This window comes from Leptonychotes weddellii, chromosome 2 (genome assembly GCF_054177405.1).
Source record: "Leptonychotes weddellii isolate Sample4059 chromosome 2, ASM5417740v2, whole genome shotgun sequence".
NCBI lineage: Eukaryota > Metazoa > Chordata > Mammalia > Carnivora > Phocidae > Leptonychotes > Leptonychotes weddellii.
Window position 1 is genome coordinate 173694851 of NC_138370.1, and position 17034 is coordinate 173711884.

A 17034-nucleotide genomic window follows, 5' to 3' on the forward strand; every position below is an offset into this window, starting at 1 on the left:
TTGCACACATCACCTCATCTTAAGCCTTTGGATTTCCTCATTTATGAAAGGGGGAAGTAACTCTAATTTGAGTTGGGGAGATCATATGCCCCAGTGGCTGGCACATTTTCTGGCCCCTGGAACGATAGAGGGCAAGTCTCTGTGGAACACAACAACGTGTAGCCAAAACACAAGAAGTAACTAAAAATAAAGGATTCCTACATAAAGCAAAACCGAGCGCCACCGAGAAGAGCTTTATGTAAAATGCATTTATTTTTGAAAGTTCCCTTGATAAAAATAGAATATGTAACAAACACAAAATGCAGGAACAAAGAGCTTCACTTGGACACACAGCCCATATGCAGCCAGACATTACAGGGGTATGAACTGAGGGCTAGGGTCTCCCCCAGATGCGCAGAGAGGTGAGACTGAAGGCAACAAGGGTTCAAGGCTGTCCCTCGTGATGCTGAGGAGGGTAGACCCTCTGGAAAATCATAAGACCAGATTAAACTGAGTCCTTGAAGGTCGTGGGTGTTGGGGGGGTGTCTGGTCTTCTGCATGTGTGACTTACATCTGTGAGTTGTACACTATGAACACACACACACACACACACACACACACACGGGCAGAGGAAAAAGAAAACTCTGTCTTCAGACTCCCTGGAGCTTTCCTTAGGACTAGTCCATGCCCAAGGCCCAAGTGGCCTTTTTGGCATTTAGAAAGTTCTTCTTCTTTCTCCTGGGCGGAATATGCAATGAGATCTCTGGTTCCTTTGGATTTCTGAATATAAAGAGCTTCTCGCCTGTGTTTAATAAATCAATGGTCTCTGCCCCTACAATGGGCACGGCAGCCAGTTCTCCGATGGACTCCAGGGACAGATGCGGCCAGCTTCCTTTTCCAGGCAATACCACCCTCTCTCTGAGAGGGGGACATGTCTTCTTTAATATACTAAAGAAAGAACAGAAGATCAGATTTGACATTTTTGGCAACTGACCCTCCTGAGTGTCCTGATGGACTTCTCCAGGAGAACTCACTTTGGGTCCTTAGGTCCTCAATCAGGTATCACTTTAATGAAAGACACTGTGGTCATCAGATTGCCCCTGAAATGAGCTGAAGCCTGTGGCAAGTGGTGTCTACAGACAACTCTTCCTGACTCATGACTGTTAACTTTGCAGAAGTTTTGCAAGCCTCTTGTCATCATGTTGTTAGTTTGAAATTGGCCCTGGTCAGTGTAGGTACACCATGGAAATTGGGAAATGCTACAAATCAGAGCATCTGTCTCTGTCTCTCTCCCTACCAGCAGATGGTTCAGCGTTTACCAGGATGTCACTGCCTGTGAGCCTCATACCCAAAGCAGGCTGATGAGATCTGACTACAAAGCAAGAGTTAGAGGCCAGGCCAACTGCGTTTGAAACAGAAAAATGACATCTTTGGGGATGTCCCATAAAAGGATTGCGGGAATCCTGTCCATGAGTGGTCCAGCCCCTAAATCCCTGGATGCTCTTGGTAATGGCCAGGACTACTTCTAAGAGCCCTATACCAGCTAAAAGCCACAGGGTTCTCTCTGTGTCCAAGCAGTGCATGCCATGGCCATGCCACTGAGGGTCACCTACTGGACGTCGCTGACAGGCTTGCTGACCCTTCCAGGGCAGATGTGGCAGATGAGGCTTCATTGCCTCCTGCCCTTGCAGCTGGTATGAATCTGAGCAAGGATCCCAACCCAGCTCTGTGTGATTCAGTCTCTCGTCTTCCTGCCATAGCTCTAAGAGCCTCCAGGCAGGGCACAGGCTAGGAGAGTGAGCCAGGGGAGTGGACCAGTACTCCTCCTGATCTGTACTCACTCCGCTCACGTAAGTGCAGCCTGGGAGTGCCTTTGCTCCCCCATCCCAATCTGGAGGGACTGACTTCTGCTCCTTCATGGAGGACTTCACATTTATACAGCTTGAATTTAATTTTCTTGGTTTGGGCTCAAAATCCTGATCTAATTTCTTTGGGACTAAATTCTGACATCCAGACTATGATCAATGGCTGCGGAATTGTTAACATGGACAATTCATGAAGCTTGGCCTCAGCACCTTTACCGTAGCTGAGAAACTAGGGAAGAGGCAGGACTCAGGTCACATACTTCCCTTGGACATCGACTGTTTCCAGAGCACGCACTGGATATGATCACTTTCTACCCTGTTATGAACCTACGGGACGTCACTCTTTCTCCAAAGCTTTTCCAGTGGGAAACACTGGACGCACTTGGTCAACGGTAGCAATCTAAAACTACCCTGCCCCTGACTTTCCTCTGACCCCCAGGTGTGCAGAGACCACAGCTAAAAGAGAAAGGTGCTCGATGGAGTGGAAAGATCACTGGCCTGCAAGTCTAGGGAAAGAAAGGGGTTAGTCAGATGCTCCCAAATCCCATGGCCACCGTTTGCCAGCTGCAGGCTTGACGCCTCTTCCTCTGACCTCCCTGAGCTCCAGTGTTACCATCCCCACTTTCTGGAAGAGTGGGAGGCTCAGTGCTGTAGGTGGCAAAGGGCTTTGTAAACTATAAACTCCAAACAGCAATACGGATTTACTCTCCCTTTAAGGACATCCCATTTGAAAACTGCCATGAGCTAAAATAAATACAGTAAAGTGCTAACAAATGATAACAGAACATTCTCCCACTGACAGCAAGAGGCTTATCTTCAGCTCCTAAACTAAGTCCACTGTGAGTAAAGACTGTGGTCTTTTGGGAAGGAATGTGGGTATGGCTGCAGTCACCCTCTCCCAGGGTCCTGAGCCCTTCACCTCCCGTCCCACTCAAGGCAACCGAGCTGACCGGAGCAGGTGCCCAGCGTTACCTCTCCTTCCTTTCTCGGGCCCAGAGCATCTTCTCCAGTCCTCTGCTTATCAGTTCTCCTCGCAGTCGGCCTTCCAGGGCTTGCCACCAGCCCTGGTGCTTCCTGAAGGCAAGAAGGGAGGGTCTTAATATTTCCTAGAATAGACTTTTCCTGAAAAGCACGATGGCACTCCATCCCTCAACATGACCTTGGGCTGACAGGAAGAACTCATTTTCATGGTCTGTCTATCACTCAAGGCACACAGATCGAGAACCTTCTCTGGTCAAGATACAATCTCTGCCCCCAAGGGGTTCCCAGTCCGGGGGTCAGAGCCGGGTAACGGGTGACATCAGTCAGACAGCAGAAGGCTGACTAGAGGTGGGGACACTTGAGGTGAGTCCTACATCCCTACAGAGGGAGGACACAGAGCATGTGTGGAGGAACGCGATCTACGTGTTAACTTATGGAGGGTCCACCACGCCCCCTTACTCTCCCAGGTACACTAGTGCCTACAACAGGGACACAGTAGGAGCTCAGGAGTGTTTTATGAATATATTAAGAAAGTTGAAATAGCACAGCGGAAGCTTGGGAGGTGGGCTGGCCCAGGAACCCTAATGCTACGTGAAGGACTGTGACTCTCCCCGTAAGGGAAGGGACACTGCAGTGTCATGTAGGAGAGGGTCTTGGGCTCACGTCCGTTCAGTAAAGGACAGTGTGGAACCCAGAGTCCTGTCTGTTCTCTGCTCTGACCAAGCTGGTTCACACTGCCTGGCTGGTGGTGGAGACGGACCCTCTCCCTTGCTGAGCCAGCTCGCTCACCCAGGAGTCGAACTCTTGGGCAGAGAAAATGGTCCTCTGAGGGCAGCACCCCAGAGAGCGTATCTTTTGTACTCTCCTGGTCCTGCCCATCCCAGGACCTGGGCATCCGGCTCTCCCTGGGTTTTGACAGGTCCCTCACACACCGTTTCTTGCTGAGATTAGGCAGCTTTTGTTGCTTGAAACCCTAGACCCTGAGCTTGTGGCCAGGCACCAGGTGCTTGGGCCAGAGGAGTGGTGACTGCCTTGCCCTCGGAGACTGTGGCAGGTGGCCTAGAGATCCAGAATTGATCCAGTCCAGTTGGCCATGAGGCAGGGCAAAGAAATGGCACACGTGTACTCCACACTCGTGGTGACAGCCACCCTGAGTTCTCTTGCCTTGTCCATCAGCAATCTCCGCTTACCAGCCTCCCAAACTGAGCTGGCTGAAGGCACAGCCCAGTAAACAAGGTCCTCGTGGGTGGCCACATTCCTGCTTCAGGGTCACCTCCAATATCTGCGTGTCCCTCTCTGGCTGTGCACTGAGAGAAACCACCCTGTGGCATGCAGCTCTCTGACCCTGCCCACAACCAACCCCCTAACCACACCCACACCAGGCCCAACCACGCCCATACCCAGCCTTCTGACCACGCCCACACCCAGCCCTCTGATTGCACCCTCCCAGTCCTGACCATGCTTATACTCATCTCCTGACCGCACCCACCCAGGCCTGACCACACCCAGCTCAGCCCTCTGACCACACCTGCCCACGCCCATACCCAGCCCTCTGATACCTGCCCAGGTCTGACCATGTCCATGCCAAGCCCTCTGACCACGCCCACACCCAAAACTCTGACCAAGCCCACACCCAATCCTCTGACCGCACTCACACCCAGCCACCCATCCCTCTGACAGCACCTACCCAGTCCTGACCACACTCATACTCTTCCCCTAACTGCACCTACCCAGGCCTGCCCACGCCCATGCTCAGCCCTCTGACCACACCTGCCCACGCCCATACCCAGCCCTCTGATACCTGCCCAGCTCTGCCCACGCCCACACCCAGCCCTCTGCCCACGCCCAGCCCTCTGACCACACCCACCCCTCTGACCACGACCACGCCCAGCCGTCTGGCCACGCCCACACCCAGACCTCTGACCACACTCACACCCAGTCACCCATCCCTCTGACAGCACCTACCCGGTCCTGACCATGCTCATACTCATCCCCTGACCACACGCACCCAGGCCTGCCCACGCCCAGGCTCAGCCCTCTGACCACACCTGCCCACGCACATACCCAGCCCTCTGATACCTGCCCAGCTCTGACCACGCCCATGCCAAGCCCTCTGACCACGCCCACACCCAAAACTCTGACCACGCTCACACCCAGTCACCCATCCCTCTGACAGCACCTACCCGGTCCTGACCACGCTCATACTCATCCCCTGACCACACGCACCCAGGCCTGCCCACGCCCAGGCTCAGCCCTCTGACCACACCCCGTGGACGCCCACCCCTACTGCGCGGCTGTTCCCACGTCCCACCCTGCCTCTCACCCAGCCCTACTCTTCCCCCTTAGCAGTGCTTCTTACCTTTTTGAGTCAGGGACCCCTTGTGAGCCTGATATAAAGACACTGCCCCCTTTCTCAGGAAAATCATGTACCTACACGTCTGCGAGCACAGTCATGCCGCTTCGGCCGACTCGTGGGCCCTGGTGGCGGAGGCTGGCTTCACGGCCTGGCGGTCAACACTCTTTTCATGTGTGGTTGTGGCTTTTCTGGCTACCTCGTCCCCCCCAAACTCTATTCTCAAGTGGCCCAGCTGCTGTTCCCACACCCACTCACTCCACACCTGTTTCCTGCCTTTCCTTATAAATTTAGAGCCTTTGATGACCAAATTCACACCCGGAACCTGCTTCTAAAGCAAAGTATCTAGGCAGCATTATCCATAATCGAGGAAAGAAATGAATCCAAACCGAATGTCCCGTCAGAGGGTAACTGCTACACTCGTCCGTGGAATATTACACAGTCGTTAACAACAGTACCTATGAAGGGGTTTCAATAACTGCCACGTATGAATTTGAAATTCATAAAACAGCAGGGAATAGAGCCTAAATGGTGTGATAATTATTGCACAGAACGAGGTCCGCACATGGACAAGAGTCAGAAGGAAATAAGCAAACTCCCTGTGCTGTAAGGTTCTGAGGAGCAGGACGCGAGGCTGTATATGCTGGGATTACTACACACGCAGATATTCGTATGGGTTTTACACACACTCACACACATGCACACACCAAACACACTCATAAAACCCAGCAATAAATAAGAATCAAACCCAGAAACACATTCTGGACGAAGAATTGTAAGAAAATGCTCTCAGCCATTTTCTTCAGATAGTCTGAAGACTATCTTCAGACAGTCACAGAACGTCTTCAGGACATTCCTTTTTCTTCTTTTTCCTTGTATGTATTTTTTACACTTCCTTTAATGTGTGTGTATGACATTTATGGGAGGGGAAATATTTTCTTAAGATTCTACTTGAAAAATAAATTGGTGACGAAGATAAAAGTCTGAACAAAATTCTTAGGCCTCCCATGACTTAAAAAGGGTTCCTGGCCACCGGTCTGGATGTCCTTTGCTCCCGGAGCAATGAAGTGCCTACCAGGAGGGTGTGTGTGCTGGGCCTGCAGGGTCCTGCTTCCTCCCTGCTTGTGTTCCCTTCATGATGGAATCCCCCCAACTCTTTCCTAAAAGCAGCCCGATGCCGCACTCACCTCCTCCTGCCCAGGTCGGCCTGCTCCCCGCCACCATCAGTCTCTACCATGTGGTCCGGATGCTTCTGGCTGCCCGGGTCCAGCGCGGCCAGGAGCTCAGACTGCGAGGCCGCGGGCAGAGCCACGCTCAGGAGCCGGCGCAGCGTGCTGCCTGGCACCATGGCCAGCCTGGACAGGTACGACGCCAGTCTCAGCTCCTAGAGGGGTTAACGGGAAGCTCGTGACCTCACTGCTCTCACCTTGATAAACGACATGTTTTAATGGACGAGACAGTCTTAGGACGGTTTGTCCCACGGAGATAAATATTTTAGCAGCTCGGTCGTGGAAACACGTCCCCAAATTCACAGAGCTGTCAAGAAAAATCTGTGTGGTCAGCAACCCCGGCTCACTGCAATGCATCCAAACCCTTCATCTGTCCTCCCGACTGCTCTCAACACACGCACCAGAGCCGCACCTCGGGCCAGCAGCAGGGCCAACTGGTGAGGCTTTTCCTCTCCTGCTTGGAGCAAACAGCAACAGCTTAGCAAACAACTGGAATGTCCCCGGACCAGCAGATGGTTGAGGAGGCTGGGCTCTGGGCACACCTGGATGGGTGCCGCATGGAAAGAGCCTGTCTCCACAGGTCACATCCTATCAGAGTTCTGTGTCTTTCTTTCCAGAACTGACAAGATGCGGACATGGAGAAGAGCGTTGTGGTTGCCGGGGGTCAGGGATGGGAGAGGAGTGGGTGCACCTGGAAAGGGGCGGCGCAAGGCAGGTCTTTGTGCCGATGGAACAGTCCTGTATCTTGCTTATGGTGCTGGTTACGTGAGTCTACATGTGATGAACTGACACAGAACCATGCACACATTTTGTAACCAATGTCATACACTGATACAGTGCTAGAACTTGTAAGAGGCAACCATGGGGGGAAACTGAGTGAAACATGGGGTGGGGTTCTAGAACTCTCTATACTAGCTTTGTAACTTCCTGGAATCTAAAAGTGTTTCAAAATAAGAGGTTAAAAAAATGAGTGAGTATGGGTTCTGCACTCTGGAAAGCCTCGATTGGCCTCCAGGCCCACTGCACAGAAAGAACACTGTGTGTCCTGGGACAACGCCCTTCTTTCTCTCTGTGCTCAGCTTCCTTATTTATGAAGTGGGGTAACTATACCACCCACGGCAGAGGTTCCCGTGAGAATAGAATGACTGCCATGTGTGGAACGGTCCCACACTGGTGAGACACAGACAGCAACATGCCTTTCTTCTCCTGCACTCTGGGGACAAAAGTCTGAAGCCACTTCCACTGGGCCAAAGTCAGGGTGTCAAAGGGGCTCATCCTCTGCCTCCACCATGGTCACACGGCCCTGCCTTCTCCCTGTGCCTGCTCCTGCCTCCCTCTATACAAGGACCCTTTCCCTCCTTCCTGTATGGATTTCTGTTGTTTTAATTTTAATCTGTTTAAATTTTAAGGAATTTCAGCAATGAGGAAAAGCACAAAGATGAATGTTAAAATAATTATTCCAAATGCCTTTATCCAGAAATAATTATCAGTAATACTGGGCAAGCACCATTCCAAGCATCTTTCTGGACATATATGTGGATGGATGGATGGATGGATGGATGGATAAGGGATGGATGGATGGATGAATGGATGGATGGATGGATGGGGGATGGATGGGGGAATGGATGGATGGGGATGGATGATGGATGGATGGATGGATGGATGGATGGGGGATGGATGGATGGGGGATGGATGGATGGGGGATGGATGGATGGATGGGATGGATGGATGAGAGATGGATGGATGGATGGATGGATAGGTGGGTGGATGGATGGATGGATGGACAGGTGGATGGATGGATGGATGGATGGACAGGTGGATGGATGGATAGGTGGGTGGATGGATGGATAGATGGACATAACTATAAAAATGAGATCATAATGCACATCAAAACATCAAATACTATTCAGTTTATTTTGTTGACTGCCTGCTCTCCCCACTAGAATATCAGCTCCTGGAGGCATGGACTTCATCCCTTGTGTTTACTACTGAAATCCCAGTGCCCAAGACAGCCCTTGCTGCTTACTAGAAGCACAGTGAATATTTATTCATGAGCAAAGTCTCTTCAGAGGATGTCAGGGTCTTTGAAGTCAAGGGGACTCCACCTTGTCTACAAAAGGCTGCAGTCACCCTGGAGCCTCGAGGGGGTAAACAGAGGAGTTCCGAGAGGAATGGGTCTGGGGTCCCGGCCTCTCCCACAGCACAGGGAACCTGCCTCACTGGGTTAGTGCCATTCATTTCTTAAGGGGCACCCCCTTCCCATGTTATTCGTGCGGGAATGAGGAAGTATCTTGCTTTAAAGGGAATGCGCAGTGGCATGAAACAGAATGGCTAGAGCATTTAAAGAGAGTGAAACCTGATTTCAGTGGCCAGCTTTGTTCCTGGCGGAGCCCCCTCTGTGCATGTTAAACTCGCATCAATCAGAGAAGAGGAAACACGTCTGGGTGCCTGGCGAGTCTCAGAAAAGAGGCTGACCAGGACCATCACTGTTGCTGCCCCTGGGCCTGACGGGAATGTCCTCTGCCTGCTGGCCTGGTGCCAGGCGCTTGTCAGCAATCCACTCAGCAGCTGCCCGGGTCCCGCTGTCACCCCGCCCATGCCACAGGTGAAGACACATGCACTCTGAGGAGAGCCGGCCCACGACACGGCTGACGGGTCCTCACCTGGCTGTACAGGGTTGCAAAGGTGTCGAACTCCACATTCTCCAGCCAGTCCTCCAGCACGACGCTGTGGTCTCGCTCCTCTTTCCAACTGGAGTGCAGACAAAATCTATGTGAGTTCACTTTGGGTTATAACGTGATCCCAGGAGAAGACCATCTAGTTATTTAAATAACAATCACAAATCTCATCTGTATATTTTAAAAAATCTATTGAAAGAGATGACCAGAAGAGGCGTATCTCTTCTTGTTCTAGAACATTTCTTTTGCAAATATCGTATTACGGAGGCCCGCCAGGACAGAGGGCTCTTCAAAGGGAGAAGTTTTGTGGGAGCTGTATGGAGACATTTCTGTGGCTTTGCTGGGCCATTGGTGGTCCTACTTGGAAAACTCTCAGGATTGTTGTCATGCTCAAGTCCTCACCCACCATGTGCCCCCCGTGTGGAAGCAGACCCAGAACCATGTTCCCAGCCTGGTCCCAGCTCTGGCCACAGAGGCTGGTGGCGCCTTTCCACGTGGGGGTCCCCCTCAGGCCTTCTAACTTCCATGTGAGAGGGTCTACAGCCTACCTGGTCCCTTAGCTGAGAGAGGTGGCGCCATGGATGATCCACCCTGCATTCTTGTCGGCTAACACAACCAGAAACTCATGTCAAAAGCTTTTCTTGTGAGCAATTTCCACCACGAAGCATGAGGCATGCAAGAGGGTCATATACCCGAAAATCCTGGTGTAAACCAGGTCGGCGTCTCCGGGCCTTTTTTATGAGATCCAGCCTCTCATACAATTAGTTCAGTGGAGCAGAACTGCACTTCAATGTTGTAGTTCCAGGAAAGCATAATCAAATACATTAAAATAACCTGTAAACTCACCACCCAGAAGTCACATCCGTTACAACTGAGTCTCTTTGCTGCTCATTAGTTTGTGCACATGTGTTTTCAAAAACATAATCACACCACGTCTCTAGTTTGTACCCCGTCCTTTCCACATCAACGTTATATTCCCAGTGGAAAACTAGGAGTCGTTAAAAGTACGTTTTCTAAGAGTTCTTAATGCCCTGGGCAAAGGATAATTGTCTGTTAATTAAGAAGAATGCAAAGAACAGCCCTAACAAAAGATGGGGGTTCTGTCTGTTTTATAATTTTATAAAAGCAGGATATGGACTATTGTGTTCATGGTGAGATCTGAGTTAAGATCTGTATTCACTGCATCGCACTGGTGTTTGGACAAAGCGCTATGATTATGTACGATGTTACCACTGGGGAAGGCGGGATGAAGGGCACATGGACCTTCCCTGCACTATTTTTGAAATTTCTTGTGAGTCTACAACTATTTAAAAATAAAAAGCTTAAAAAAATATGTTCAGTGAAAACCTCAATGACCTTACAAAGAAAATAAACCAAAGTATAGTTAGATGTCAGGGAAGAAGTGCGCTCCTAAGTCAGCAGCTGGTGTCTGAGCACTGGGAGGATGCCTCAGACAAGAACGTGACAGCCGGGGGCGGCGTCCAGCTGAGTGGAGAGGCCAGGGGCCCCCAGGCCTGCAGAGGACCCATCCCACACGGCGCCACCGCCGGGCACTGGGCTCACCTCTGCTGGTGGCGCTCCAGTAATTTCCGGCCCTGGCTCAGGGCCTGCTGCAGGACAGCAGAGACGTGCCTTCCAGAATCTGCATCCTCAGGCTCTGCCAGAAGCCCGGGCTCGTCCCCAGCCCACTGCTGCCGACTCGCCAGAGCCCGCTGTAGCTGGACTGCCTCCTGATGTGCCAGCTTGTCTTCTAGCTTCCTCTCCAGCTCTTGGAGCTCCTGTGCACAGAAGGTGAGGGGTCCACAGATTAAATCAGACCTCCTGGGCCTGGCATGATCCACTCTTGCCCGCGTCCCCTGTCCAGCTGTGCCAAATAGCGCAAGGAGGCCACACCGCGACCTCTCACGCCTCCCTGCCTTCGCACATGCGGCTCCCACCACCTGCAGGGCCCTCCTCTGTTTGCCTGGCTACTCCCGAGTCTCCTTTCGAGCCCTGGCTCAAGAACTTCTGCAGGGAAGGGCCCCTCAGGTCCTGGGACGGTGCAGACTCCCTCTCTGAAGGCGCCCACTCACCCTCCCCTGTGTATGCCCATCACAGATGGGCAGAATGTCTGCAGCCCCTCACAATTCCTATGTTGAGGCCTTCATCCCTAGCGGGATGGGATTTGGGAGTGGGGCTTTGGGGAGGCAGCTGAGTTTAGATGAGGTCATGAAGGTGGGGCCCCATGATGGGATTAGTGTCCTTCTAAGGCGTGGAAGAGAGAGACCAGGACCCCCACTCTCTGCCAGGTGAGGACTCAGTAAGAAAGTGGCTGTCTGCAGGCCGGGAAGAAAGCTCTCAGCAGCAACAGACTGCTGGCGCCTTGATCTTGGACTTCCAGCCTCCAGAACTAGGAGAGAACCGTCTGTTGTTTTAGCCCCCAGGCTATGGTGTTTTGTTCCAGAAGCCTGAGCCAACTCAGACACTGCCCCATCTTTGTAGCTGCCTGATGTCCCTGTACCCTCCTGTTAGAGTGTGAACTCCAGGGGACAGGGCTGCATCTCCAGCTCGGTGTCTGCAGCGCTCAGCACCGAGCCCACCAGATGGCACCTGTCGCTGATAATATGTTAAGGCACCAGCACACGTTCATCCATCTGGGGTGAAGCCTGTGCCTGAGCATTGCAACCACGGTTGTCGCTGATGGGACCCACAGCACGCTGGGCACCGCTCCTAGTGCCCACTATATATGAATCTCATTGAGTCCTTGTAACAACCCTAGGGAATACACACTCTTATTTTCCCCATTACAGAGGAGGAGATTAAGGCAAAAGAGTTAAAGTAGTTTGCTGTCTCATGCAGCTCTTAGGTGGCAGAGCCAGAATCTGAGCCAGGCCAGGTCACGCCAGGGTTTGTGTCCTTAACCATCATGCTACACTGCCTCTCACTGACCAAGCAGAAGAAATCTGCATTCTTGGGCCAATAAAATCAGATAATCTGGCTACAAGAGGCTGTGCAGAATGCAGACATATTGAACCCACGACTCACCAGATAGGCCAGGGCTCTAAGTCGGGGCAGGGGGTGAAACTGCGGTTTAGTCCTAAGGGGCTTCGGATGGGCTCCTTAGAGGATGGTAGTCCATCATCTTCCTAAAATAAGTGCAGAAGAGTCTGCCTTTCTGCCAAGGAGCCAAAGCTTACATCAAATTGTCAAAAGAGACTCAAAGCCCCCCCCCATGGCTCAGAAACACTGCTCAAGAACCAAGAGTGAAGAAAAGGGGGCCAGAGAGGGAAACCGAGGCCATCGTGTGCTGAGCATTTGGGTTTTGCCCCCAGGGCCATGGAAGCCTTTGAACACTTTTGAGCAGGGCCTTCTAACCCATGGACGTTTCTAATTACGACCATCCGTCTTGTTGCAGCATCCCAAAGGTAAACATAACCAAACACAGAGCTCGCAACAGCTAATGAGTTTCTGACAGCGCGTTCTGTCAGCACCCCCGGAGCCTAGTCGTGCACCACTCACTGATCTCAGACTCTCGCTGGCCAGCCCTGACCACTGTGTGGGGAAGGCAGGCTTGAACCCACAGCTGCCAGTGTCTCCAGGGCATGAGTAGAGCACAGAGAGCACACGTTTTTTCCAAGACCAGGCGAGTCCTGGCTGAGAACAGGAAATGAGATGGGAATGTGTCCTGCAGGTTGTGACTGCTGACAGCACATTCTCCCAGAGGCCAGCCTGGCCCCCAGACTCCTTCCACACCCCGTGCAGCCACCTGCCACTTTGCACGAGTGGAATTCCAAGGCCTGATTCTGGAACTCTCCTCACTGCGGTTTCATTGCTGAGGGCAGGGAGCCCGGGACCACAGCTGGCCTGTCCACCCCTCTCTCCAACAGGGAGCCCAGGGCCTGGCTCACAGAAGAAAGAACAGTCACGATCAGCATCATCGTCTTGATTATTCATAATAATAACGTCGGCTAGCATGTACTGCTAGACTCGATTCAGCACAAGGTAGAAATGTGTTATTATCCCATTCTATAGATACGGTGGTTGAGGCACAGAGAGTACCGGTCAAACTCCTGAAGTCGTAAATCTGCACGGGAGCCTCAGTGAGGAGTGATTTCAGGTTTCTCTGATTCTGGGCCCCATCCCTCAGCTCTGCTGTCTCTGGTAAGCACTCCATAGGTATAGGCTGAATGAACGGTTAGACGGATAGATAATGAGATGATAGACTGGAGAGTTCCAGGCCTTTTATTGGGCAAAAGGGATCAGGGGTGAATGAGACATGGCCCCTGGACTGTGGGAACTCAGAGCCTAGCGTGGACGACAGCCTTACAGTTATAGTGATGGTAACAGCCATCACCTGCTATCGCAGAGATTGGGGAGGGAGGGTGTGTGAGCACAAAGCTGAAAGAGACCAACTCTGCCCGAGGGAATCATGGATGGCTTCGCAGAGGAGGCAACATTGGCTTGTCTCAAAATATGGATATGAGCTTGCAAAGGGGTGAAGCAGAAGCGAGGCAGAGGTAATTCAGAGGAATGGAGGCCTGAACGTCGCTCAAGGGTGCAGGAGCAGCGAGAAGGTCCGGGGGTTGAAATGCGGGGTCCCTCTGAGAGTAGTGAAGGAGAGGGTTTTAAATAATCCAGAGTTGAGGGTGGGGCTGTCAATGATCGTTTCTGTTTTTCAGAGAGCCTCCTCGGGCTGCAGTGTAGAGGGGGCCAGAGTAGGCAGAGGGAAACTGATGTGAGGACAGGAGCCAGGCTTTGCAGAAGGCACAGGCTCTGCTTTCCAGGGACGGGAGCTTGATGCAATGCCGAAACCTTCCTGAGCCTCCCTCCTTCATCTGTAGAATGGGTATCAAAGCATCATGGGCTTGACAGAAGGTTCAAACCCTTCCCACGATGCTTTGGACTTAATGAGAGTCCGATTAAAGGAAGCAACTTACTATTAGTGTTATTTTTCTTTTTCACATCTGGATTCATCAGCAGCAAAGCTGGGCCAGCAAAAGTCAGAAGTGAGGACAAAAGTTCAGGAAGAATCCACAGACTGGGTGACTAACAGCAAGTGGGCAGTAAACCAGAGGAAGAGCAGAGGAAGACCCTGGGTTCAGGCTTGAACAGTGGATCTACAGGGCGGATACCGTGGGTATAGTCGGTCCCCGGTCCCTTTATCCATTATAAGGAAGTCCATCCTCCGTAGCTTTGCCCATCATGCCGCTTGGCCCCATGATTTAGTTATGCCTTGCCCATGTTCCCATTTCACAAGAGGAGTCTAAATCTTTCATCCAAGGAGGTGCGCTCGATATGGTTCTCTCACGAGCCCTTTCTTCCAAAGCATTTCATTTCATGCTTTTTTAATTCCCCTAAATGTCTAACAGCTTAAAAACCCGTTCACAATGGGAAAGCGGTTTTCACAGAATGATCAAACTGTGGAATGAAAATCTAGAATCTCGAGCCAAACCACAGGTTTGTCTTCCCTCCGAAATGCAAATCGAGAAAACACTAGCTGCGTTTCCACCAACTCAATACTACATGTGACTTTGAGCAGTCTCTCCCAGTTCAGGTCACAGAACTCTTCCAAACACAGTCAAGAATAAGGAAGCTTTGATGTTACTCAAAAAGGCTGTGAGATAAAACTGCAAATGTGTCGTACCACCCAGTGACGACAGAAATCAGGGCGGTTTTAAGTACAAAGAGCCACGAGGTATCTCAGGGCTGAACTGAGGGGTTGTCCAGGGCCCTCGAGGGGCAGCAGGTAAACTGTGAGCTGGACACCACCAGCTCCTTGTGTCTCCTCTGCCCCTAACTGATACACAACCTTGACCTGCCCCTCCTGTCCTTCACCTATAATTCGGGGCCAGCCCACCCCCACGCCCATCACCTCTCACTCACACTTGCTGTGGACTTTGGGTAAATACCCAGTGCAGGTTTCCCCCGTCATTAATTTGCTGAGAAGTTTTCATCTTGGGTGGGTGTTGAATTCGATAAAATACTTGATTGGTTATACTGAAATGATCATATGGAGTTTTTTCTTTTCTCCTTTAATCCATTAATGTGGTCAACTTTGTAAATGGAGGTTTTAAAGTTACACCAACCTTATATTCCTGGGAAAACCTCAACCTGGCTGTGCTGTACTAATTATTTTAGTAATTACTAAATTAATTAAATTAATTAATTTAGTTAGTAATGTACTAATTATTTTATGGATGGCCAAGTTATGTTAGTAATATAGTGAACATCTATGCTTACAAGAGAGGGTGAACTGTAATTGTTCTTCCTCATACGACTTACATCTGGTTTTGGTCAGGGTGAGCTGAGCTTCATAAAATAAGGAATAGTCCTTAGTTTTCTAACATCAGGAATAATTTGTAGATGAGACTGCAAAAGTCTGTTGGAGCTCACCTGTAAAACTATTGGGATGCGTGCTTTTGTGTGTGTGTCAGAAGATTTCTTGACTACTGAGTCAATTTCTTTCATGGTAATAAGACTATATACAGACTTTTTCTACTTGAGTCAATTTTGATGAATTTTCTAGAAAGTTTTCCATTTCCTTTCAGTTTTCAAATTCATCTACATGAAATTGTTCATAGAGTTTTATTTTGTAAAACTCTACTGCATGTATAGTTATGTTGCTTTTTATTATTTACTGGTCCCTCATCTCTATTTCATATGGTCACTCATGTCGGAGCTTTGTGTATTTTATTAGCCTTTTTTTTTTTTTTTCCAGAAAATTCAACTTTTCACTTTACTGATCTTTTCTATCATGGTTTTGTTTGGTTGGCTTTTTCTTATTTTATTTATGTGATCTTCCTTCCTTCTTTCTACAGACATATTTGTCATTGTTCCCCTCTAGTTTTTTATATGATCTTAATCATAAGCTTTTCTTCTCTAATATAAGTTTAGGGCATTAATTTTCCTTAGAGCTAAAAAACGACTTTAGCAAAATCCCACACATTTTAATATGTTGTATTTACATTATTTTTATGTTCTACATTTTAAAAAATTTCCATTATCATTTCTTTGACCAATGAATTATTCAGGAGTAAGTTTTAAAACTTTCAAAGTATGGACTTTGAGTACTAATCTTTTCGTAAATGGATTCAAACTTCATTGTTCTTTTTCAAAAAGGTGGTCAAATAATACTGTATAACTTAATTGTTTGTAACTGTTCCAATGTGTGCTGAAGAAGAATATGTATTTGTTAATTGCTGGCTGTAAAATTCTGTGGGCAGACATTAAATACAGGTTGGTTAATGGGTTAATTAGTTCATCAGTATCTTTAAATGTGTCTCGTCTGATCAGCCACAGAAAGAGGAGTGTGCTGAAATCCCCCACTACTGTGACAGATTTCTCAACTTCTCCCTGCTGTTTTGTCAAGTTTTCTTTCATTATTTTGGGTTGTTTATTACATACATGCAAGTTTAGAATCGCTCTGCTCTCCATATGAATGAAAACTTTAAAGTCATTTCAGTACTACCTTTGATTTTTAAAATGATTTCATAAATCATTATTTTATATTCTATACTGATGATCTGAGCACTTAACATCTTTAGGGATTTTAATCTACTGGGGTTTTTGTTTGTTTCTCCTATATATATGTCATCTTGTCTTGCTCATGTGTTTGGGGACTTCTAATTTTAATTGAGAACTCATATTTGGGTGAAATTAATCTGTGAAAATCCCGAGTTGCCCAGATTGAGAATATTTTTCTCTGGAGAGGATCTGCTTTTGCTTTGGCCATGCACTGGAGTAGTCATCCATCCTAGAACCATTTTAATTTAATTTATTGCCTTGGGAGATTTCCTGACTGGAGAGCTAAAGTATTTTGGGATTCCTTCCTCATACCAACAGAAGCCTTTGACTACAAATTTGCAGGGGAGGGACGCCTGGGTGGCTCAGTCAATTAAACGTCTGCCTTCGACTCAGGTTGTGATCCCAGGGTGCTGGGATCGAGTCCCACATCGGGCTCCCTGCTCAGT

The 17034-nt window shown here is 49.6% G+C and overlaps 1 protein-coding gene across 7 annotated transcripts in view; it reads right to left on the reverse strand.

Moving 5' to 3' along the window:
- Positions 1 to 233: 233 nt before the first annotated feature.
- The window catches only part of EVC2 (EvC ciliary complex subunit 2), a 124793-nt gene continuing 107992 nt past the window's right edge, over positions 234 to 17034 (reverse strand). For 4 of the 7 annotated variants that reach the window (XM_081812643.1, XM_081812641.1, XM_081812644.1 and 1 more), the window contains 5 exons: positions 10649 to 10863; positions 9071 to 9176; positions 6366 to 6562; positions 2817 to 2918; positions 234 to 927 (listed from right to left, as the gene is read on the reverse strand). In XM_081812643.1, coding sequence (XP_081668769.1) covers positions 657 to 927; positions 2817 to 2918; positions 6366 to 6562; positions 9071 to 9176; positions 10649 to 10863 — 891 coding nt within the window. In that variant the 3' untranslated portion in view covers positions 234 to 656. Of the gene's footprint in view, positions 928 to 2816; positions 2919 to 6365; positions 6563 to 6604; positions 6715 to 9070; positions 9177 to 10648; positions 10864 to 17034 lie in introns of all 7 variants that reach the window. The other 3 variants (XM_081812642.1, XR_014143104.1, XR_014143103.1) reach the window with 3 other exon arrangements.